The sequence below is a fragment of the Marmota marmota genome, unplaced genomic scaffold, assembly GCF_001458135.2.
Source record: "Marmota marmota marmota unplaced genomic scaffold, marMar, whole genome shotgun sequence".
NCBI classification, from domain to species: domain Eukaryota; kingdom Metazoa; phylum Chordata; class Mammalia; order Rodentia; family Sciuridae; genus Marmota; species Marmota marmota.
The window spans coordinates 10,481,523-10,506,507 of NW_026000205.1; the positions used below are offsets into that span (position 1 = coordinate 10,481,523).

At 36.0% G+C, this 24,985-nt stretch overlaps 1 protein-coding gene across 5 annotated transcripts in view; it reads right to left on the reverse strand.

Moving 5' to 3' along the window:
• Nucleotides 1-2,059: 2,059 nt before the first annotated feature.
• The window catches only part of Zfp14 (ZFP14 zinc finger protein), a 42,296-nt gene continuing 19,370 nt past the window's right edge, over nt 2,060-24,985 (reverse strand). For 4 of the 5 annotated variants that reach the window (XM_048791162.1, XM_048791159.1, XM_048791161.1 and 1 more), the window contains exons 2-5: nt 17,752-17,840; nt 13,824-13,950; nt 13,201-13,290; nt 2,060-5,915 (exon numbers count right to left, since the gene is read on the reverse strand). In XM_048791162.1, coding sequence (XP_048647119.1) covers nt 4,549-5,915; nt 13,201-13,290; nt 13,824-13,950; nt 17,752-17,760 — 1,593 coding nt within the window. In that variant the 5' untranslated portion in view covers nt 17,761-17,840 and the 3' untranslated portion in view covers nt 2,060-4,548. The remainder of the gene's footprint in view (nt 5,916-13,200; nt 13,291-13,823; nt 13,951-17,751; nt 17,841-24,985) is intronic. The other variant, XM_015497172.2, reaches the window with a different exon arrangement.

Below are 24,985 nucleotides of genomic sequence, written 5' to 3' on the forward strand. Positions count from 1 at the left end.
ATGATGACATGGCAGAAAACATAAAACACTAAAAGAAAGAAGGTTTAAAGAAGGTTTAAAATGAAGAATATAAATTTACAACATTCGTAAAATAATAAACACCATTACAGATTTATAACTAACAAGTATCTTAAGAGAAATACGTCCAACTTTTATAAATATTTACAATGATCAATACCTGGAATATTTTAAGCATCCTGAAAATCAATGAGATAAGTAATCTAAAAGAAATAAAGCAAGCACACAAATAAAAAAAGCACAGTAAAGTAAACATACATTAAAAGATGTTTGAACTTATCTGTAATCAGGAAAATAAATGCTGAAACCCATAGAAGATATAGAAAAATATGAACTCAGATTCAGTGACTGAAGAGATTCAAAACTGGTACAATGGAGTAAAAATCTGGCAATAAGTGGTGAAGCTGGAAGTAGTTACAGCCTATAATAATCAACCTCACCTCTAGATAACACCTTGCAGAGACTGTAGGCTCTAAGAGAACCCAAAACTAGGCAAAATAGTATTCAATATAGGATTTTATTACAATGAAAAATTATTTACATCCTAATGACAGTGTAACCAAATAGTTGAGCCTGTTTCATACATACATGTCCAGGACGAGGCTGCGATCTTTTCTATTCTGTAGAGTATGATGAGAGCTGCAAAGAAAAGTTCCCCACCTCACCCCCTGCAATACAATCAGTCATTCCCATGTCTGAAATGACATCCTTGTGGTTAGGGTAGCTGCTACCAAAGTGCTCATATACCAAAGGTCTTAACAGATATTGGAAGTGAGAATTCCCAATGAAATAAATTTTAGATACACTCAAATAAATTTTCTTTTCTACATCTTTTGAAAAGTTGATTACATGTACTTGGAATCCCCCGAAGCAGGAGATTTTGTTTTGTTTCTTTGACTTGCTCATTTGCATACTTTTCCAAGAAAATATTTTCAAATATCATCGAGAATTAGTATTCCCTGAGACAAAACACGTGAAGAACATTGGGGGTTTGGGCTGTATACTGTGTTAATCACAGGTCTGGAGACATCTGGTGCTTGGGAAAGGAAACTCACTAACATATTAATGAAGACTGGTATTGTAATGAATACTAGAGTTGTGAAGAATACAATCTTCATTAATGAAGCTGGTCTAGATTTTGCTTTTTAGGAGCTATCTTTGTCTAGTTTTATTATCAGGATTATTTTAGCTGTACAGAATTGTTAAAAATTTTTTAAGGATAATCTGTTCCCTAAAGCTTTTAGCTACACAGTTTTCAGATTTTCTTGTTCTTAAAAAAAGAGAACAAAAAAGGGGAGCTCACACACACACACACATACACTCTCTCTCTCTCTCTATTGGGTTCTACTGTATCAAGTCAATTGTAACGCATTCTTAGAGAAAAATGTAATCCTTCTATATTTTTACACATTTTGAAACTGAAATGAATATTTCTGTGCAGGCATTGAACCCAGGGCCTTGTGCATGATAAGCAAGCACTCTTAACACTGACCTACATCCTCAGCCCTTTCTTATTTTGAGACAGGATCTCACTAACTTGCCGAGAATGGCCTTGAACTTGCAATCCTCCTGCTTCAGCCCCTCAAGTAGCTGGATTACAGGTATGTGCAACCACATTCTTATTAATTTTTTTCTGTAGTTGTGTCACCTTTACCATCATTAATACTCTATGTGTATTATCTTTCATTTCTTTTCTTGGATTAGACTGCAAAAATCTAGTCATTAATACTATATCAAGTCTACTATTTTCTTAATTTCTACTTTACTGTACTTGGCTTCCCTTTACTTGTGCTGGTTTTATTCTGGTGTTTCTGGTTTCTTTACATAGATGCTTATTCATTCCTTCATGACACTTATCCATGTGACAGACCCTGTGTTGTTCACTTTGCATAAGTGAAGATGATGAAGATGGGCCCACAAATGAGGCTTCATTACTACATCAAACGGCATTATTTGCTCAATGAATAAAACTTTGGTGATATGTGACATGCTAGATGAGCAAGCATCTCATCATTAACTTCTAAATAGTTCATAATCCCAATTTTGATTTTAAATATTTTATTACTGAAATGTTAAATACATACAAAAGTAGAAATATTAAAACAATAAGTTACCATAAACAAATCGCTGCACTTCAATGATTACCAACATTTTGCCATTCTTTCTTTTGCTGGAATATTTCAATGTAAATCTATGTATCTTATAATATCAGAAATATGTAAATATGTCTAACACATAGGATATTTTATTAGTAACCACATTGACATTATCCCTAACAAAGTTAATATATCTAACATTCAGTCCATGTCCACGATTCCTCCACTGTCTTCAAAAACTCTTTTAACATTTTGGTCAAACCAGATCCAAGCAATTCCCATGCATTAAATTTAGTGATGTGACTCTTAATCCTACTCTATTATTAAGGGTTGCTCCTCTTTGTTTTTCATGCCTCTCGTTAGTGGACAAAATCAGGGCATTTATTCTGTAGAATTTTACACATTCTGAATCTCATTGGTGACTTCCTTGTGGTGACTCTGACTTTATTCATTCATTCCCCAAATCTTGGTTTAAAGAATTTGATTCAAAAGTATGATTCCTTCAGTTCACTGTTTTGGCAAGAAGGCCTCACAGGTAGTGGTATGTACTTCCTATTGGATTTCACCAGGAGGTGGACATTGTGTGACAGTCCCATTTTGACTAAGGCTAAAATTGGTCAAAGGATTCAGAAGTGGTCAGTATGATAAATCCACTATAAAGTCTTTCAACTAAAAGTTTTTTTTATCCATGGAACACTGTTTTCAGGTCCATTATTCCATTAAAGTCTAGAAAATGATGGTTTTTCTAATCCTATCATTCTTTTTGAATTTATTGATTAGACTTTTTGTTAAAACAATACCATTTGAATTTGATGAATTTTTGGTGATGCTGAAATTTGGTTCACAATTTAATGATTTTAAGAATGATGATCGTGTCATAGCATCTTGCACAGCTGACAAACCGTATAATCACAACCAAGTCATAAACTATCAAACTACTATTTGTGGGGCTATCTCAAAACGCCCAATTTGTGTTGCTGAGGCTGGCCTCAAACTTATGATCCTCCTGCCTCAGGCTCCCAAGTTGTTAAGATTATAGGCATGCACCACTATACTTGGCAAAACACCTAATTTGAAAAAACTAATTGAAGATGGGGCAATTTAAGCATCAAAAAGCATACTGACTATAATGGTATTTTCTTTTATATATAAGTTTTACATACACACACATACACATACATTTAAATTCCCAACTGGTTAGTTTCTTTTATGCCATCTTTTTTGAGAGTTTGTGATATATCTTGAATTCTAGTCAGACAACTAGGATTTTAAGCCATTTGCTTTTTTAAAGGATCAGAAAAGATTCTGATAAATTCATACAGTTCTTTTCAGCATGAAATTTCTGATGCAGATCAAGTGATGAAGAACTTCTGATATTCACTATAATCTCCTAGATTTTACTAGAATAAATTATTTTCATTTTATTAAGTGCAGAGATGTAACAGGAGGCATTTCTATACTTATTACTCCTATAGAATCTTCCATGAGAATTCACTAATACTAATGATGTTAATATCAATTATAGACAGTATTTACAGAATACATGCTATGTGACTGGCTACTCTTCTAAGTATTAACTACTTAATCCTTACAATGATTATATTACACAGTGTGACTGGCTGACTCTTAATTGACTCCCAATGGTCCCTGTCTCCTGGTATTCACTCTCAAGTAATCCCCTTTTCTTGAGTGTGGGCTGGTCTAGTAATTTACTTCTATCAGTAAAAGGTAGCAAAGGTGATAAGATGTAACTGCCACAATTAGATAACACAAGATGCATCATGTCTATATTGCTAACAGACTTCCCTCTTGCTAGTTCTTGCCTTCTTGGCTTGCACACTTTGATGAAGTAGTCATGTGAAGAGGCCGCTGTAGCAAGGAACTGCAGTCAGCTTCAGCCAGTAGTCAACTAGAAACTGAGGATCTCCATCAAGAGCCCTCAAGAAAATGAATTCAAGCATTGTTAGCTTGGATATGGATCCTTAGTCTTGGCTGAAACTTTGTAACCTTGTAACTACAAGGACTCAACTAAGTCATGCCTGGATTCCTGATCCATAGAAACTGTGAAATAACCTATGTATATTATTTTAAGCTACTATGTGTTCTAGTAATTTATCACACAGCAATAAATAAGTACTACTATCATAATTTTAAAAATGAGCACAAAGGTTTAGTATCTTGTTCAATATCACAATGGTAGTAAAGTGGCAAAATGGAGATGACAGATAAAGCTAAACATTTTCCTACATTCATTAAATTATTCTCTCAAAGGAATTTGCTGAAGATAAACAATGTTTGAAGGGTGATGGAAGGCTCAAAGCAACACATTCCTTCCCTAATAGAAAATTTCTTACATTTAGTTGTAAGTGTATTTTCTCAAAAATGGATTTACTGGTGTTTTGTAACAAAATGCAAATTTGAAAGCTTTCTTGTATTAAATTCCATTATGAATCTTCTGATGTTGAGTAAGGTGTGAATGTTGTCTGAAGGCCTTCTTACATTCCTTACATTTATAGGGCTTCTCCCCAGTGTGAATTCTCTGGTGTTGAGTAAGAAATGAATAAAGTCTGAAAGCCTTACCACAATCCTTACATTCATAAGGTTTCTCTCCAGTGTGAATACTCTGATGCTGAGTAAGTTGTGAGAGCAGTCTAAAAGGCTTTCTGCATTCCTTACATTCATAGGGCTTCTCACCAGTATGAATACTCTGATGTTGAGTGAGTTGGGACAGCAGTCTGAAAGCCTTCCCACATTCCTCACATTCATAGGGTCTCTCACCAATATGAATGCTCTGATGTGAAATAAGTTGGGAGTAACTACTAAAGGTCTTCCAACATTCCATACATTCATAGGGTTTCTCACGAGTATGAATTCTCTGATGGCGAACAAGTTGCTGCCTTAATCTGAAAGTCTTTCCACATTCCTTACATTCATAGGGTTTCTCACCAGTATGAATACTCTGATGAACAGTAAGTTGTTGGCATATTCTAAAGGCCTTCCCACAGTCCTTACATGCATAGGGTTTTTCACCAAAATGAATTTTCTGATGTACTCTAAGGTCTGGGCCACATACAAAGGCTTTCCCACATTCCTTACATTCATAGAGCTTCTCGGCAGTGTGAAGTCTCTGATGTCTGGTGAGGTGTGTACACTGTCTGAAAGTCTTCCCACACTCCTTACATTCATAAGGTTTCTCACCAGTGTGAATTCTCTGATGCCGGGCCAGTTGCTGATGTACTCTGAAGGCCTTTCCACATTCCTTACATTCGTAAGGTTTTTCACCAGTATGAAGTCTCTGATGTTGAGTAAGTTCTTGGAGCACAGTAAAGGCCTTCCCACATTCCTTACATTCATAGGGTTTCTCACCAGTATGAAGTTTGTGATGTCGAATAAGGTGTGCACGCTGTCTAAAGGCCTGTCCACATTCTTTACATTTATAAGGTTTCTCACCCGTATGAATTCTTAGGTGCTGACTAAGTGTTGAGCGACGAATGAAGGTCTTCCTACACTCCTTACATTCATATAATTTTTCTCCATTATGAATTCTCTGATACTCAGCAAGAAAATTATTCTTTTTGTAAGTGGTCGTTTTTTCAGAGGTAATTTTCACCTGCCCAAAATAACCCTCTTGTGGTTCTTTTTGTCCCTCAATCTTGCTTTTACATTCCCAATCATTTCTAAAAATGGAGTCCTGAAGGGTATAGCTTTTAATTCTTTCCATTATCTCCCACTGTAACGAATATATTTCATAAATGTCCTTTGCTGGAGATGAAGTATTGGTCCTATATCTGGGCTCCAAATCTGAAAGAAAACAAGAAAGCAAATATATCCTCATCTTCAACAAAACTGTGCACCAAAAGTAAACTGAGTTTATAGGGAAATGGATTGGAGTAGAACATTCAGCTCTATACAATTTTATTAGGAGAATACTAACAAATAGTTCATATCTCAAGGGATAATACAAAAGACAGATCACTATGGTTGAAGCTCACTTTATGAACACTGGAATGCACAAAAATAAAGCAGAAACTCTGGATGTCAAGTGCTGAGGCACTGCATGTGTGGAAATAAAGCTCTGAGTTGGGTACGTGGTATGTGCCTATAGTCCCAGCTCCTTTAAGGCCAACCTGGGCAGTACAGTGAGGGAATGGAAGGAAGGAAGGAAGGGAGGGAGGGAGGAAGGGAGGGAAGCAAAGAAGAGGAAAAAGCCTCAAGTCAGTGAGGTAGGAGTAAGGTGAAATGCAGCCTGACTTGCTGAGTGTGGTAGTGCATGCATGTAATCCCAGCAACTTGGGAGGCTGAGGCAGGGGGACTGAAAGTTCAAGGCCAGCTAGTGAGGCCCTAATCAACTTAGCAAGACCCTGTCAAGTTGAAGGCTTTTGCCTTTCATGCTGAATCTTCTAAATCTCTACATGTGTGTCCTCACTTAAGTAGGAGAATTACCTGTAAATTTGTTCTACATGATACTGCTATTATTCTTGATCACTACTAAATTAATTTATATCATGGAACAGGTTGAATTCCCATACATATTGACAAAAGGCAAGGGAAACACAAAAGAACAGAGTCCAGGAGTGGAGGAGATGTGGCTAGTGATTAGGGAAACAAGCCAAATCAGTGGAGCCCTGATTTAAGTGTGGCTAAGGATCATCTAGAGACTTATTTAAGCTATGAAGAGGTTTTGTTTATTTGTTTGTAAGTTTTTGGGTACCGGGGGTTGAACTCAGGGGCACTGGACCACTGAGTCACATCCCCTGCCCTTTTTGTAGTTTATTTAGAGACAGGATCTCACAGAGTCGCTAAGTGCAACTGTGTTTTTTACCAGCATCTTGATACAGTGGCAGACTAACTTGTTAGCTTGCAAGCAGGGTAAAGTTGCAAACCTTTCAGTTCTTCTTCTTCTTTTTTTTTAAATATATGTGTAGTTGTTGATGGACCTTTATTTTATTTATTTATTTATATGTGGTGCTGAGAATCGAACCCAGAGCTATAACCCCAGCCATTTAAATTTCAGTTCTTGATATTAGCAAATAACTAGCAAAACAGATTTGATATTTTGAAAATCATAGAGGACTACAATCTCAATAAAGGGTAATTTTCTAAGAAAGCATTGAGAAAGTCATGAGAAAGGGCCTATTCCAAAAAATAATAAAATCCGAATTATTTCTAAGTGAGTATAAAAATGGAGTCAAATCCTAATAAAGGAAAGCTATATGCCAAAATCACTTTTGAGAATCCCCCCCTCAAAAAAAAAAAAAATAACAAATCTCATCTCTAGGATAGCAGGTTAAAAGCCAGCAACTTAGGGAGGCTATAAACAACCTAGTGAGACCTTGTCTCAAAAAATCAAAAGGGCTGGGATGTAGCTCATTGGTGAAGTGCCCCTGGGTTCAATTCCCAGGACTAAATAAATAAAGAATCCCAAATGTTTTTTTAAAAAGAATATATGGTTACTTCATTATCATGATATAAATGTATTTATTAGCTCAAAAGTTGGGCTTAACTTAGGAAACACTGGTGTTATAAAGAAATTCTAGAATCAGGTTGGGGTTGTAGCTCAGCGGCAGAGCACTTGACTAGCATGTGTGAGGCACTGGGTTTGATTCTCAGTAACACATATAAATAAATTTAAAAAAGGTCAATTGACAACTAGAAAAAAATATTAAAAAGAAAATCTGGAATCATTCTGAAACTTTACTGTGGTAGTAGTTCCACAACTATATGCCTTTGTTAACATTCCAAGAACTGGCCACCAAGCAGGGTGAATTATGATGTACATAAATTTTATATTCATTATCAATCAGACTTTTAAAAATATTTACAAAATATTATCACAAAAATATCTAATCACAAAAGATATCAATTCTCATGAAATCAATTTATAAAAAAGGAATGGAGTTCTCAGGGGGTATATGGAAATCTCTGTGCCTTCTGTTCAATTTTATTGTGAACCTAAAACTGCTCTAGAAAATGAAATCTATTTTTTAAAACAGAAGTAAAGTGCCTCTTGCCCTAAGTCACCACATCCTATGTCTTTATTTTTGTTCTAAAGTATTTATGAATTTGAAAGAATTTTTGCTCTTTGTCCATACATACTTCCTTCCAAAAATCAACTAGCAATGATTTTCTTTAGCCTGCTGGTCAAAGATATAAGTGGCCCAGCACAGTGGCATGTGCTTGTAATCTCAGCAGCTTGGGAGGCTGAGGCAAGAGGATAGTGAGTGCAAAGCCAGACTTGGCAAAAGTAAGGCCCTAAGCAACCCATTGAGACCCTGTCTGTAAATAAAATACAAAATAAGTCTGGGGATGTGGCTTAGTGGTTAAGTGCCCCTGAGTTCAATTCTTGGTACCCCCACCCAAAATGATAAAAATGCATTTTATATATGTGTGTGTGTGTATGGCTAGATGAAATATAATACTAATACAATAATTTGAATTAAGGAATAACATTTTATTTTGAATACAAATCTGTAATTGGCTTTTAGGTATATTTAACAAGGACTGATGAGAAATTTTTGTTGGGGTGGGTGTTGTACTCACAAAGATATAGCTACCATTGATAAACTTGGATTATTGACCCTTTAAATCCAGGTCAGTCTCATTGAAATTAGATGGCTCAGTCCTTATTTATTAGGGTGTCACTAGCCTGACTCCATAATAGAAGGTCTAGAGGATGTCTTACCAAGATAGCCACAGGGGTCAGGCTATAAAACCACTCCTATGCTGTAATATGTTACGACCTGCTAGAGGAAGTGCTGCCACTGTTTTGGGTGATGAACTTTTGAGAGGAAACAGGACAAATGGATCTCCCCCAAGAGATCCCAGAAGCATAAGAGATGGCAAGTAAACTGGATTATATTTTTATCGATGTTCTGTGAGGAGGAATAACAATTTGTTTTCTCCTAGAACTTAGAAACTCCTATTTTATCAAAATTATATACCAATATAATGATTGATTTCTTTATTTAATGCCTCTCAAAAATGAAATCTTGGGCTGGGGCTGTAGCTCAGCGGTAGAGTGCTTGCCTAGCATGGGTGAGGCACTCGGTTCGATCCTCAGCACCACATAAAAATAAACAAATAAAATAAAGATATTGTGTCTATCTATCACTAATAAAAATATTTTAAATGAATAAATAAATGGGCCTCTTAAGTGTGGGTGTGTCAGGGGGTGGAGGTCTATTTCTAGGGTTCCTGTGTTGTTCGTTATCCTTATGGCAATGTATTAATTACCAACCATGTCTTGATTATTGTAGTTTTATAATAAATTTTGGAGTATCTTGAAGTCATATCATTTAAGTTCTTTTTTAAAAATAATTTTTTAGTTGTAGAGGGACACAATACCTTTATTTATTTATTTATTTTAAGAGAGAGAGAGAGAATTTTTAATATTTATTTATTTTTTTTTGTTTTCAGCGGACACAACATCTTTGTATGTCGAGCTGAGGATTGAACCCAGTGCCTCACACATGCCAGACGAGTGCACTACCACTGAGTCACAACCCCAGCCCATATCATTTAAGTTCTATAATAAGTCCTTCCACCTTTCTAGATTATTTTCAAACATGCTAAGTAAGTCCTCTGTATTTCCAAATATGTTTAAAATCAGCTGGCTGCCAAGTGAGGTAGCACACACCTGTAATCCCAGCAACTCAGGAAGCTAAGATAAGGGGATAGAAAGTTCAAGCCTAGCCTGGGCAACTTAGCCAGACCCTGTCTCAAAAACTAAAAAATAAAAAGGGTTAAAGATGTAGCTCAGTGGTAGAGCACCCCTGAGTTTGATCCCTAGTACCATAAAAATAGAATCAGCTTGTTAATTTCCAACCCAAAGAAGCTGGCTAGGATTATGGTTAAAATTGTATTGAATCAATAAAATTGAGTTTTGCAATGCTGAGTTCCATTTATTTAGGCCTTCTTTAATTTTTCTTAACAATGTTGCATAGTTTTCTATGCAGGGGTCTTGCACATTTTATCAAAGTATTTTATGGATTCTGATGCTATTATGGATTGAGCTATTTAATTTTCTAATTTGTTTTGTTGCTCCTACTATATAAAACACTTGATTTTTTTAATATTAACTTTGAACCCTATGATGTACTAAGATCTTCATTTAATACTCTGAATCATATTTTTTTTCTTCTTTTAATCAGGTGGTTGAATCACTGTCATTATTTTTTCTCTCTTTTTTTTTTTTTTTCAGTACCGGGGATTAAACTCAGGGACACTCAACCACTGAACCTCATCCCCAGCTGATGTTTGTATTCAATTTAAACACAGGGTCTCACTGAGTTGTTTAGCACCTCGCCATTGCTGAGGCTGGCTTTGAACTCTTGATCCTCCTGTCTTAACCTCTTGAGCCGCTGGGATTATAAGCACGTGCCACTGTGCCCAGCCTAAACAGTTGTTTTTTACTATTGTTTTTCCTTTTTTTAAATGTATTTTTTAGTTGTAGATGGACACAATATATTTATTTTATTTATTTTTAGTGAGGCTGAGCCTCACACATGCTAGGCAAGTGCTCTCCAATGAGCCACAACCTCCGCCCCACAGCTTTGTTTTTTTTTTTTAAAGAGAGAGAGAGAGAGAGAGAATTTTTTAATATTTATTTTTTTAAGTTTTCGGTGGACACAACATCTTTATTTTATTTTTATGTGGTGCTGAGGATCGAACCCAGCGACCCGAGCATGCCAGGCGAGCACGCTACCACTTGAGCCACATCCCCAGCCCACAGTTGTTGTTTTGATTTCTTAGGATTCTTCATGTATACAATTGTGCCATCTCCAAATACAGACTTTTACTTCTTCATTTTTGTATATTTTATTTATTTATTTATTTTTATTCTAATTTGTTATATTTGACAGTAGAATACATTATAATTCATATCACACATATAAAACTCAATTTTTCATATCTCTGGTTGTATATAAGTATATTCACACCATTCATGTCTTCATACAAGTACTTAAGGTCATTTTTGTATCTTTTAACTTTCCTTATTTTATTGCATTGGCTAGAATTAAAATTAAATTTCCAATTTAATGTTAAATAGATGTGGGAAGAGTGGGTATCTTTGCCTTATATCCAAGCCTATGTAGAAATTCTTCAATCAAGTATCATGAAGTTTATAATGTAGTATTTTTTCTTAGCAGATGCCTTTTATCAGGTTAAGGGAATTCCCTTTAATTTCTAGTTTGCTGAGAGTTTTTATCAGATCTGGATGTTGAATTCTGTCATATGGTATATTTATTTATTTTTTATTTTTTTGTAGTTGTAGATGGACAGAATGCCTTTATTTTATTTGTTTATTTTTATGTGGTGCTGAGGATCAAACCCAGTGCCTCATGCATGCTAGGCAAGTACTCTGCTGTTAAGCTACAGCCCCAGCCCCACATGGTATATTTATATCTATAGAGATGAACATATAATCTCTCACGTTTTCCTTTTAAAATGGTGAAATTACACAGATAAAATTTCTGAATGTTAAAAACCAAGCTTGCATTAATTAAGTATGGATAAGGCCCACTTGATCAACATTTTTTTTTAAATTTTTTAGTTGTAGTTGGACACAACACCTTTATTTCACTTGTTTATTTTTGTATGTGGTGCTGAGGATCGAACCTAGGGTCTCACACATGTGAGGCGAGCGCTCTACCGAAGCCACAAACCCAGCCCTGATCAACATTTTTATATATTGCTGAATTTGATTTGCTAATGTTTTGTTAAGAATTTTACACGTATGTACTTGAGAATATGAGTGTAAAAATTTTTTTAATAATTTCTTTGTCAAGTTGTGTTGGCCTAATAAAGTGAGTTGAGAGATGTTTCTTTTCTGAGGATATTTATATAACAATGCTGTTATTTTTTCCTTAAATATTAATAGAATATACCAGTAAAGCCATCTGGGTCTGGCATTCTCTTTGTGGAAGGAGAAAGAATTCTGACAACATAAGGTTATTTGTTTTCTTTTTTATGATGTCAGTTCTGGTAACTATTTTTCAAGGAATTTTCCATTTCACTCAAGCTATCAAACTTACTGGCATAAAGTTATTCATGGAATTATCTTCTTATTGTTTTTTTTTTTTTTTTTTTTGGTAGGAGGGATTGAACCCAAGAGCACTTGACCACCGAACCACATTCCCATTTTTTTTAAATAAAAAAAAAATTGCTTTAGTTATAGATGGACACAATTACTTTATTTATTTATTTTTATGTGGTGCTGAGGATTGAACCCAGTGAGGCAAGCGCTCTATCACTGAGCCACAACCCCAGGCCTCCCAGCTCTTTTTATATTTTATTTAGAGACAGGATCTCACTAAATTGCTTATGGCCTCATTAAGTTGTTGAAGTTGGTTTTGAACTCACAATCCTCCTGCCTCAGTCTCCTGAGCTGCTGGGATTACAGGCATGTGCTACCATGCCCAGCTCTTGGCTCTTCTTATTCTTTTAATAGCTATAAGATGTGAGTGAAAAACCCCTCTTTCATTCCTGATATTAGTAATTTATGTTCTCTAGGTGTTTATCTTTGTTGATCTTCTCAAGAAATTAACTTTTGGCTTTATTAAATTTCTATACTTTTTCCATTTTGTTGATTCCTGCCCTTATATATATTATTCTTTTGGTTCTTTTCAGTTTTTTTCCTTACTGAGAATAGCTCTTCTCTTTGAAGTGAGAGAAAATAAGGGAGATTAGGAATAGTGTAATCAAGGTCAATACAAAGTTGCTTTATAAAGATCTTAATTTGCTTCAGGTCTCAAGCTTTTCCCTCACAGGCTGTGGGATTTTGAAGAGATGCCCAACAAATTCTCAAGAGTGTGCCACCAAGTCGGGTGTGGTGGCGCACGCCTGTAACCCCAGAGGCTTGAGAGGCTGAGGGAGGAGGACGTGAGCTCAAAGCCAGCCTCAGCAAAAGTGAGGCACTTAGCAACTCAGTGAGACCCTGTCTCTAAATAAAATATAAAAAAGGGCTGGGGATGTGGCTCAATGGTTAGGCGCCCCTGGGGGTGGGGGGAGAGTGTGTCACCTGCCTAGCCAGCTTAGCTATCACCTATAATAACGATTTCTCCATAGCTGCTCAGTTCTTACTCACCAGGGCAAGATCTTTTTATTCTTTCCTTCACAACCATTCCTTCTTCATCCATTAAGGTAATCATATCTGGTTTAGAAACAGAAGATCCTGCTTAAAAGAAAAATGTCAAGTGAAATTATAAACCTAAAAGTTCTTACATTCAGATTTGGTTATATAAATTTACCGTTAACTATAAATAAAAATGGTACTCAATAATGCCTAAATGCAAACAGATGCAAAGAACATTTCTCTTGTCCTCTTTCTTTCTGAACTCCTTTGATTTTTAGGGAAACTTAGAAGCCATCTGAATATCCTCGCTGCAGAAAGATTAGAAAGGAACATGAAGCAACTATGTCAACTCTGATCTCAAATACAATGTGAAATCTGGTTTCTTGGGCAATATTCTGCCATATTCAAATTCAGCTCCTGGAATACTAAGGACACCAAGAATTAGAGTCTGAAGAAAGTGTGAAAAACACAGCAGGCTGAGAATGATTTCATGTTAAATGAAGGGGCTCATTTCCAATTTAACAAATCCTAAACCATTCTTTTTAAAAACAGACAGTAAAAAATATAGCTAGATTTTCAAAATATGTCCTGAAATAGAGAGTAAAAAAAGTTAATTTCCTTTGGGATACTCTTACCTAGTGAGAGGAAGTTGTTGTAGTTCTCCCACATTACGTCCCTATATAAGTCCCTCTGAGCAGAGTCCAGGAATTCCCATTCTTCCTGTGAAAAGTCTATGGCCACATCCCTGAATGTCACTGAACCCTGAAATATAAACTCATGGATTACTTGTGGAAATAGATTAAGTATTCTTTAAATGAAAAGAGAAAAGACTGATGATTACATGGTACACTGAGAACTACATAGCATGTACATAGCACAAGGCTGAAAACTTATGATGTAAGTAGGGGACAGCAAGAAAATTAGCATCTCTAAAGCAGTGTCTATATGTTCTTGAATAATGCTGTGGCTACAGAAAAAATTTTTATCCAAACATATCTGGAAATGAACAAATAACCAAAAAAAAATGTCAGACTAAATTATGCATACAAATTCTAAAGAAATATGAATGAGGTCTTCTACCCTCTTATAAATTCTAAAGAAATATGAATGAGGTCTTCTACCCTCTTATCCCTTTAATGATTATGAAAAAAAGACTGACAAAATTTCTCCCAAATGTACTTTAAAATCTCTAAGAAGCCTCAAGTTCACACAAAGTCAGATTTTATTAAAACCTTTTCCCCATGTTCCAACCAATTCTTAAGTAAACTTTTCAAAATTTGTTACCTAGTAGTCCTCATTTTGAATATATTTGGTTCTCTTTTTAAAATTCAGATGTTTGAATTCAATGTAATCTCAAAAGTCTTCTTTTATTATCTATAACATCTAATATTTATGCATTTGAATAACCTTCTTATTCTTTACTATAAGCTCTCACTGAGCATCTTTTTTGTTCCTGAGTTACAGAATTCTGAATCATAAAGATATGGTAAAGAGAACACTACAGACTGGTGGTTTTCAACAAGGAGTGATTTTTTTTTAATATTTATTTTTTAGTTGGACACAATATCTTTATTTATTTTTATGTGGTGCTGAGGATCGAACCCAGGGCCTCGCATGTGCTAGGTGAGCACTCTACCACTGAGCCACAACCCCAGCCCCACCACAAGGAGTGATTTTGTTACCCAAAAGACATCTGGCCAGGGCTGGGGTTGTGGCTCAGAGGTAGAGTGTTTTCCTAGCATGCATGAGGCATGGGTTCGATTCTCAGCAACACATAAATTAAAATAAAGACTTTGTGTTCACCTATAACTAAAAAATAAATACTTAAAAAAAAAAAAGATAGGGCTGGGGTTGTGGCTCAGTGGTAGAGCGCTCGCCTCGCACAGGCGAGACCCTGGGTTTGATCCTCAGCACCACACAAAAAATAAATAAGTGAAATAAAGGTATTGTGTCCAACTACAACTAAAAAATAAATAAATAAATACACACACACACACACACACACACACACACCTGGCCATATCTGGAGACAATTTTTTTTGTCACAACTCAGAGGAAGGGATGTGACGTTACTGACACACAGTGGGTAAATGCCAGGAATATTGTAAGACAACCTACAATATACAGAATAATCCTTTAAAATAAAGGATTCTCTTGCCTCAAAATGTCAATAGTTCCAATGTTGAAAAATTCTGATCTAGATCAGCACATCCTATGAAAATACTCAATGACTTTGTTCCTGACATTATTCTTTCCGGGAGAAAGTCATCAGAAGTGATTCTTGATCTTTCTATTTGCAGCCCTGTTTCATTCACCATCCACTCACCCTAGTGATGAGAGGTGATCTACCTTAAAAAAGCACTAGATAGACAAACAAGCAGAGGCTAGACAGATGAGACTGACTCCAATTTATTATTCATATATACTCATAGTCTGAGGGAAGATGTCACACATCATAGAGGGCCACAGGGGTTACATTCAGAAATAAAGAGAACAACAGGGGCAATGGGAGGAAGCTAGGCTTTTAAAGAGGATGAGGTGTTCTCTGGTTCCATAGGAGAATGTGACTGGCTTGTCTGAATAATTCCATGGGCAGCCAGGAGGAGAAATCTGAAGACAACAAGGGGTATAACTTGTCCAGCTGATAGAGGAACTAGCTAGGAAGGAAGACTTTTCCACTGGTTAAACGGGCATATCTGGTGTGAGCAGGGCACTCATGGTTAAACCTTTGAAAACTTGACAAAGATGTCAAGACAGCACATGCAGGGCTGGGGCTGGGGTGTAGCTCAGTGGTAGAGCACTTGCCTTCCATGCTCCAAGCCATGGGTTCAATCCCTAGCACTACCACCAAAAAAAGAAAAAGAAAAGAAAAGAAAAAAGAAAAAAAGACAGTACACAACATTTTAGGTCCTACCATATAAGGTCTCAATTACATCCCTATCCAACCCATCCAATCTTAAAAGATCTCAACACATACAGAAATTGAGATCAGTCAATGTTTAAATCCTAACTTATATAACTTAAAAATTCAGCTTGGTGGAGGAGTTTAGAGTTTTTCCCATAAAAAATCAAATAGGTACAAATTCTCTCTTTCATCAAACCACAGATATTCAAGGAATATTCAAAACACTATCAATAATCCATTCCTAAAAATCAGGCATTCTAATATATTACCAGATACCTATTTTTTTCATCATTTTAAATTAGAGATTAATAATACATTATATGTTAATTTCAACCTTCCAATTAGCTTCACAAGATTTTCCTCCAACACAGAATTGTAATATACAGTGGGTCAGAGCATATATATCATTTTAGACTTTTTTACTAAATTAATTAATATTAATATTTCTCATTTGCTTTGCATCTTTCTCCACAATTTTCTTCAATCGTTTCCAATCTTTAAAAAACTAATTTTATGCTAGAAAAACACCAAGAGCTTAACATGTGCAATACACTATGAAAAAAATTTCCAACAAGGACATAATAGTAGGAATGACCCACATTTATCTGATGCTCAGGTGCCTACTTTACCACCAGCAGCACCAGATATACACATTTCCTTTAATGACACATATATATTTTTTTCTTTATTAGAGAGAGAGAGAGAGAGAGAGAGAGAGAATTTTTTTAATATTTATTTTTTTAGTTTTCGGTGGACACAACATCTTTGTTTGTATGTGGTGCTGAGGATAGAACCTAGGCCACACGCATGCCAGGCGAGCGCACTACCACTTGAGCCACATCCCCAGCCCCAAGACACATATATTTTAAAACATCTATAGGTGATTCTGGTGGTCTAACAATTACATGTGGAATACAACTAGACTCTTCCAGGACACTGTTTTTGTTTTAAAAGATTAGTATTTTAAAAAATACTAATGAACTATATGATTCCATTTATAGTTCTAAATATAAGCACAACTAATTTGTGATGTTCAAAGTCAGGATAGTGGTTATATAAGGAGTGACTGAAAGAGGGGCATCTGAGGTGCTAGTAATACTCCTTTCTTGATCTGGAACCATAAATGTACTCAATTTAAGAAAATTCATTCAGTTCAACACTTAATATTTTTATGCTTCTCTGTTTATATGCTAAATTCCATGAAACAGCCTTACTTTTTGAAAATGCCACAAACCAGGGACATAAGTTTTTCTATATAAATAGATCAAAAATCATTGTATTAAGGGAAATACATTTTTTCTGAAGTTTAAGAATTAAAATCAAAAGTCATTCCATTGGAAAATGTTAAAAGAGGGACATTCTGCAGATAAAGTCTATATTTTCTCAAGGCATTTCACTTTTGCTTTTGGCAGAAGGTTCTGAAGATGGGTGATGGTCAACACTAGTGAAGAAGGGAAGGCATGGGTGGGTTCTCTGACCCAGTCCTCTCAGGAATGAGAGAAATTGGAGCAGGTTCTTGGATGGAGTTCTGTTAAATCAGAAGATTCAGAAAAAGAAATGAATATGTACAGATGATCTAGAAATTGATCTAGAATGATCACTCTAGAAATAATATGGAAATCTGATGTTTCAAAAAGGAAAGAGAAACATTAACTTACATGGGCCATGGTTTTAGAACTGCAAGAATTGATTTAGTCCTTTTCAATATATTTCTGTTGGAGAATTCCAGAATCAAAACAAACCAGAGCTGGAAGAAGAAAAAGAAGCTATAAGACCAGACCAAATAACTTATTTTTTTTTAATTACTTAACTCAAAATAATATTTATTAAAATAAAAGTGTGAACTACAAGAAAAGAAGGAACATTAATGAATGATTCACATAAACAAAAAATTAAATGCTCATTCATTGCATATATTTATAAAATATTTCATAAAACTACCTTAAAATTTAAACTTTAAATATTTATGTGGAAAGCAAGATCGTTCCAAATAACTTATTTTAATATGAACATTTTTTTTCCTCTTCCATTCCAACTTCCAACAACTTCCCATACTATACCCAGACATACCCCATAGCCACACAAAACTAGAGGAGAATATGGGGAGTTTGATGAAATATAAGCCTTGAAAAAGATCCAAATGAATGATGATGGACTTGGTATAGAAGTCCAGATACTTCTACAGGAGGATTTCTGATCTCCATTCAGCAATGTGAATCTGGTCCCAAAATTGGACTAGAACTTCCTAAAGAGAAAAGACTAAAAAAATCACACAGATTGAACCTGGCAGCTGCTTCCATTATAAGACTGCACTTCCTTTCCCTAGCAAGGACAACTCATCACTCCAGTTTCCCAATAAGGACATCCGTTTAAGTATCCAGACTGGGGAGGAGAAGAATCATGATTCCTACAGTTAGCCAACATCATTTTTTCATTGAGAATCTATGTGATGGGTACTTCATAAATATTTGTAAATTAATCCTCAGTATCATGACACAATGTAGTTTTCGCCTTTCGGCATACTTTTGCTCAGAAGTCAAACCAGTCAAGTGGAAGATGTTTGTTTTGAATGCACATTCTCTAACTAAAATGCAATTCTCTTTCAACTTTGGTTTTGGGTTCTGATGGACAGGATTTCTACTTCACTCAGAGAAGTCTGAGCATGAACATTTCCCTAAAAAAAGAAAAAAGAAAGAAAGAAAGGAAAAAACCCACAAAACTTCAATTCACAAGATGGCCCAGCATGTCTCTCTAGCAATCTACAGAAACATCAATTAGAACAACTATATACAAATAAAAATACTTTCACATACGCTAGGAAACCATGAGCTAAATCACCATAATTGGTTGTAGCTCAACAATAAGAAAAGACACAATGAATAAGGCAGCAAGGATAGTTTTACATCACTTGTGTTTCCCCTTCCCCAACTCCAAGTTATATGGCACAGAGAGATATTATCCCCCTGGGGGAAAGAAAAAGAAAAAATAAGCACTGAACTATGCCTTGGAATCCAACTACAATAAAACCAGCAATGGTTTCAGGCTTACCGGGTGGACATGATCTTCAGCCTGTACCACCATCAGCACAACATCAATGGGCCCAGACTCTGCATATCCCTCAGCAGCAGGCGGACTCAGTGGCCTCTCACTTCAAGAAAGCCACAGTGCCATGACAGCCACAGCAGGCTCCAGACTTCTAATGTACCCTGGCATAGTGCTAGCACCGGTAGCCTGAAGCTTCAGATGTGGGCAATGCCGCTACAAGCATAGTAGTTTCTGGCATATCCCAACACTGGGCCAGGCACAGAAGCTCCAGGCTTCTGGCACATCCAAGCTCCATGCCCACTGTAGTGGCTGAGGCTGAGATCACAACAGACACACCAAATCTCCAGATGGGCTAACTATTGAAGGGCCATCTCTCAAGACTAGAATAAGTACCTACTTCTTCAAATGCAGACACTGACAGATGGAAATAAGAATCAAGAACAACCAAGGAAACAGGACATTACCAATGTGTCAAAATAAAGAACCAATGACTGACCCTAAAGAAATGGACATAGATGTGATGCCTAACAAAGAATTTAAATTAACTGTTTTAAGGAAGCACACCAAACTTCAAGAAAATGAAAAGAGACAAATCAACCAAGGAAACAATAATGAAACAAAGGAACAATAAGTGACCAAAAGGAGAGATTTAATACAGAGTTTGAAATGATTAAAAAGAAGAAATCCTGGAACTGAAAAATAAAATGGAGGAAATAAAATATAGAACAAAGGAGCACCAACCTGAGAACTAATCAAGCAGAAGAAAGAATCTGTGAACTCAAAGACAGGTTATTTGAAAATATATAACTACAGGATAAAGAAGAAAAATGAAAAGGAACAAAGAAAGCTTTACAGGGTTTATAGGATAACAGCAGAAGAGCAAATGTTTTAGTCAAAGAAATTAAAGGAAGAGAGAAATACGTAGAAAGCTTACTTCAAAAAGTAACAGGGATGGGGGCATAGCTCAGCGGTAGAGTATGGTCAGAAAGTGTAAGGCCCTCAGTTCAATGCCCAGTACCCCAAAACAAAAAGAAAAAAAATGAAAGAAAGAAAGGGAAAGGAAATAGTAGCAGAAAAACTTTCCAAACCTGAAGAAACTGTAAATACCTTAGGATAGGAAGGTCAAAATTAACCAACCAGACTCAACCCAGACAAGACTACCATAAACACTATAATCAAACTATCAAAAATGAAAGACAAAGAGAGGAGACTGAAAGCAGCAGGAAAAAAGAAGCAAATAATATATAAGGGAGTTCCAATATGGCTAGTAGCAGACTTCTCAGCAAAACCTTACATGCCAGGAGAGGATTTGATGATATATTCAAAGTGCTAAAGGAAAAAAACCTATAAACCAATAACACTATGCTCACCATAGGTATCCCTCAGAATTGAGAGCAAGATAAAGACTTTCCCAGACAAACAAGCTCAGGGAAAGCCAAGTGCAGTGACACATGCCTGTAGTCCCAGCAGCTCAGGAGGCTGAGGCAGGAGGATGGTGAGTCAAAGCCAGCCTCAGCAACTTAGTGAAGCTCTAAGCAACTTAATGAGACCCTGTCTCTAAATAAAATACAAAAATGGCTGGGGATGGGGTTCAGTGGTTAAGCACTCCTGGGTTCAATCCCCAGTACCAAACAAAAAAGCTGAAGGAATTTATCACATCTGAAACTATAAAATTCACTGGTTAAAAAGATCAAACTCAGAATACTCCAAAACTGTAATGGTGGTATGTAAATCATATCTTTAGCATGAAGGTTAAAAGAAAGATATTAAAATAATAAGAGCTACAATAATTTTCAGGGATATGCAGTAAAAACATTAAATTATAACATCAAAAATTCAAAATGGGAGGATCAGAGTAAAAGTGAAGATTTGAGGGATTGTTTTGTGATTAAAGGTAAGTTGTTATCAGCTTAAAATAACCTGCTGTAGGATTTTTTTTTTTAAATAAGCTTCATGGTAACCACAGAAGAAGAATCTAGAGTAGATATTCAAAATATAAAAAACAAGGAATTAAAATATACCACTAGAGGAAAATGACTTAATCACAAAGGAAGCTAGCAAAAGAGAGAAATCAAGACACACAATGGATGAAGTTATTAAAAAAACAAAATGCTACTATATACTGCCTAAAGAGATTTACTTAACTTGCAAGAACCCTTATAAACTGAAAATGAAGACATGGAAAAAGATATTTCATGAAAATGAAATAAAATAAAACAAAATAAAAAATGGCAAAAAGACAGAGAATGTCAGCATACAGTGATAAAATAGTTAATTTAGCAAGAGGATGTAACAATTATAAACATATATACAACCAACATCAGAGTACCTAAATATATAAAGCAAATATTGACAGATCTGAAGGGAGTGGAGGACTACAGTAGTGGAGGACTTCAAAATCCTGCTCTCAGAAATGGACAGGAAGAGAATCAATAAGGAAACATCTGCTTTAACCTATGCTCTAGACCAAATGGGCCTAATAGACACACGTTTGATCCTCAACAACACATTAAATAAACAAATGAAATAAAGGCATGCTGTCCATCTACAACTATAAAAAAAAATTAAAAAGAGATAACCTACAGAATGGGAGAAAATATTTGCAAACTGTACACCCAATAAGGTGTTAATATCCAATATACTAGGATCTCAAATGACTCAATAGCAAGAAAACATACAATTAAATTTTAAAATGAGCAAAGACATGAATAGACATTTCTCAAAAGAAAATATATAAATGGCCAAACAAGGGCTGGGGTTTTAGCTCAGTAGTAAAGCCCTCACCAAGCAGTGGGAGGCACTAGGCTCGATCCTCAGCACCACATAAAAATAAATGGATAAATGAAGGTATTGGTCCAACTACAGCTCGGGAGCCTGAGCAGGAGGATCACGAGTTCAAAGTCAGCCTCAGCAAAAGTGAGGCACTAAGCAACTCAGTGAGATTCCGACTCTAAATAAAATCCAAAATAGGAGCCATACCTCAATGATCGATTGCCCTTGAGTTCAATCCCTGGTACCAAAAAAAAAAAAAAGAAATACATATATATATATATATATATATATATACATACACACACACACACACACACACACACACAAAGATCCTCACCTCACAAAAAAATAATAGATAAGAAGTACTGGAGAGGATGTAGAGAAAAAGAACCCTCACACTGGTGGCAAAATAAACTGGAACATTCATTATGGAAAGCAGTATGGAGACACCACTAAAAATTAAAAATAGAACCAAAAGTCATCATACTAAGAGTATATAGTGAAAAGACACTGGCATTTTGAAGCAGTAGCCATACTCCTATGTTTATTATAGCATTCTTCACAAAAGCCACGATATGGAATCAACCTATGTGTCCATCAACAGATGAATGGATTTTTTTTTAAATGTGATATATATACACAATGGAATAACATCCAACCGTAAAGAGGATATCTTGCCAGGTATGGTAACAACTGTAATTACATCTGTAATTCCAGCTACTTGGGAGGCTGAAGCAGGAAGACTGAAATTTTGAGGCCAATGTCAGCAAATCAGTGAGACCCTGTCTCAAAATAAAAAATAAAAGGGGCCTGCGGTTGAGGCTCAGTGGTAGAGTACTTGCCTAGCATGTGTGAGGCACTGGGTTCGATCCTCAGCACCGCATTTAAATAAATAAAAAATAAATAAAGATCCATCAACAATAAAAACATTAAAAAATAAAAGGGCTGGGGATGGTGGCTTATTCCTGTAATCCCAGTGGCTCAGAAGGGTGAGGCAGGATTGAGAGTTCAAAGCCAGCCTCAGCAAAAGCAAGGCACTAAGCAAGTCAGTGTTTCTAAATAAAATACAAAATAGGGCTGAGGATGTGGCTCAGTGGCCAAGTGCCCCTGAGTTCAATCCCTGGTACTGCCACTGCCCCTCCATTCAGTGGTAGAATACCCCTGGGTTCAATGCTCAGTACTACAAAAAAAAAAAAAAATCCTCTCATTTGTTATAATATGGATGAAGGTAGAGGGCATTGCCAGGGCGGGTGGTCAAAGGATACAAATTCTAAGACAGGAGGAGTAAATTCAAGCGCTCTATTGTACAACATAACATAAGGCTGCCTCCTTTCTCATTTTTCTGACAAATGGGCTTATTTTGCTTCTGAACCAGTCCTTTATAGGCTAAGATGCCTATGAAGCCCTACATCTGCTGAAGCTTCTTGTCCTTTTTTTTTAATTCTTTTTAATTCTTTTATTTATTTATTTTATTGTGGTGCTAAGGATTGAACCCAGTGCCTCACACATGCTAGGCAAGTGTTCTGCCAATGAACTCTAGCCCCAGCCCATCCTGCACATTTTTAACATCGGCAAAATAAAAATTGTAAGCTGGCCTCCGTCCCAACCAATCAGGATGCTGAGGTGGGAGGATCACTTGAATCCAGGACTTGGAGACCAGCCTGGGCAACATAGCCAGACCCTTTCTCTAAAAGTACATAAATAAAAACTGTAAGAATTATAGCTTACATTAAAAAATACATTTACCACCATGGCAATGTCATAGCTTCAGTATTATCTGAACATACCTTGATCGTAACTTTTTTATCATCAAAACTGGTATTTTTCCCCACATGGTGATGGATTACTAAAGCAAGAAGTATTTTTTTTTTTTAAGTATACATAATGATGAGATTTGGTATACTGGTATACTATTACTAACATGCTTTGCTGTCAGACGCCCCCAGGATAAAAACCTCAGCTCTAATAGTTATTAATCATGTTATCTGTTACTTTTCAATATTTTAGTGTCCCTCTAAATAAAATGGTGATAATTATAGGGGTTTTTTGTTGTTTTTGTAGCTGGGATTGAACTCCTCGGGTACTTAACCACTGAGCCACAACCCTGGCACCCCCCCACACACACACCTGAGCCACATCCCCAGCCCTATTTTGTATTTTATTGTCTCAGTGAGTTGCTATGCCTTTCTAAATTGCTGAGGCTGGATTTGAATTCACAATTCTCTTGCCTCAGCCTCCCAGGACACTGTGATTACAGGCTTGCAACATTACGCCTGGAATAGTTTCTACCTTTGACCTTATGTGGACTAAGTAACACATATCAAATAAAGCACTTTAGAGTTGTTTCATTAAAAAGTATTTAATGAAAGTCAGCTATATCTTTTAAGATAAAGAATCCACATATCCTTTTCTCTATAATAATTAAAGAAACTCTTTTTGGCTCTTTTCTCTCTCAATAAAAAATAGGCTTCTTAGCCTTGCTCTTTTTTATTATGCTAATTAATAAACTACAAAGCATCACCTTTATAGGCAATTCTAGATTATCAACAATTTACAAAAGGAGGAAATGTGGATGTATAAAAGCAAATGTAGCAAAATACTTGTAAATTTTGGACCTAGACCATGAAGAAAAATACAGAATTACAACAGAAGAGTAACAGTTAAATTAACTGTATCAAGCACTGTCTAAGGGGTTTTAATAGTTGTGTTGTTTTGTGATGCTGGGGATAGCACTCGGCCTCACGCATGGAAAGCAACTGCTCTACCCCAGACCTCCTTAAAGGATTCTGAAGAGGATCTAAGGACAGTGGGGATCTAGAATGGCTGCTGTTTCTAAAATGAAATTAGAACAGAGATTACTTGGGAGATTGAGTGCTAGCCTGAGTGTTAATATGAGGTGGCTGGAATTGGTATTTCCAGTTACAAAATAAAAATACCAAAGCAACCCCTGGCCCAAGTCAGAGCTGCTTCTCACACAGCCCGAATTTTCCCATTCTTCCTTGAATGTGTATGTAATTTTCCTAAATAAACCTCTGTCTATTCCCCACGCCCCGCAGGGAAAAAAAAAAAAAAAAA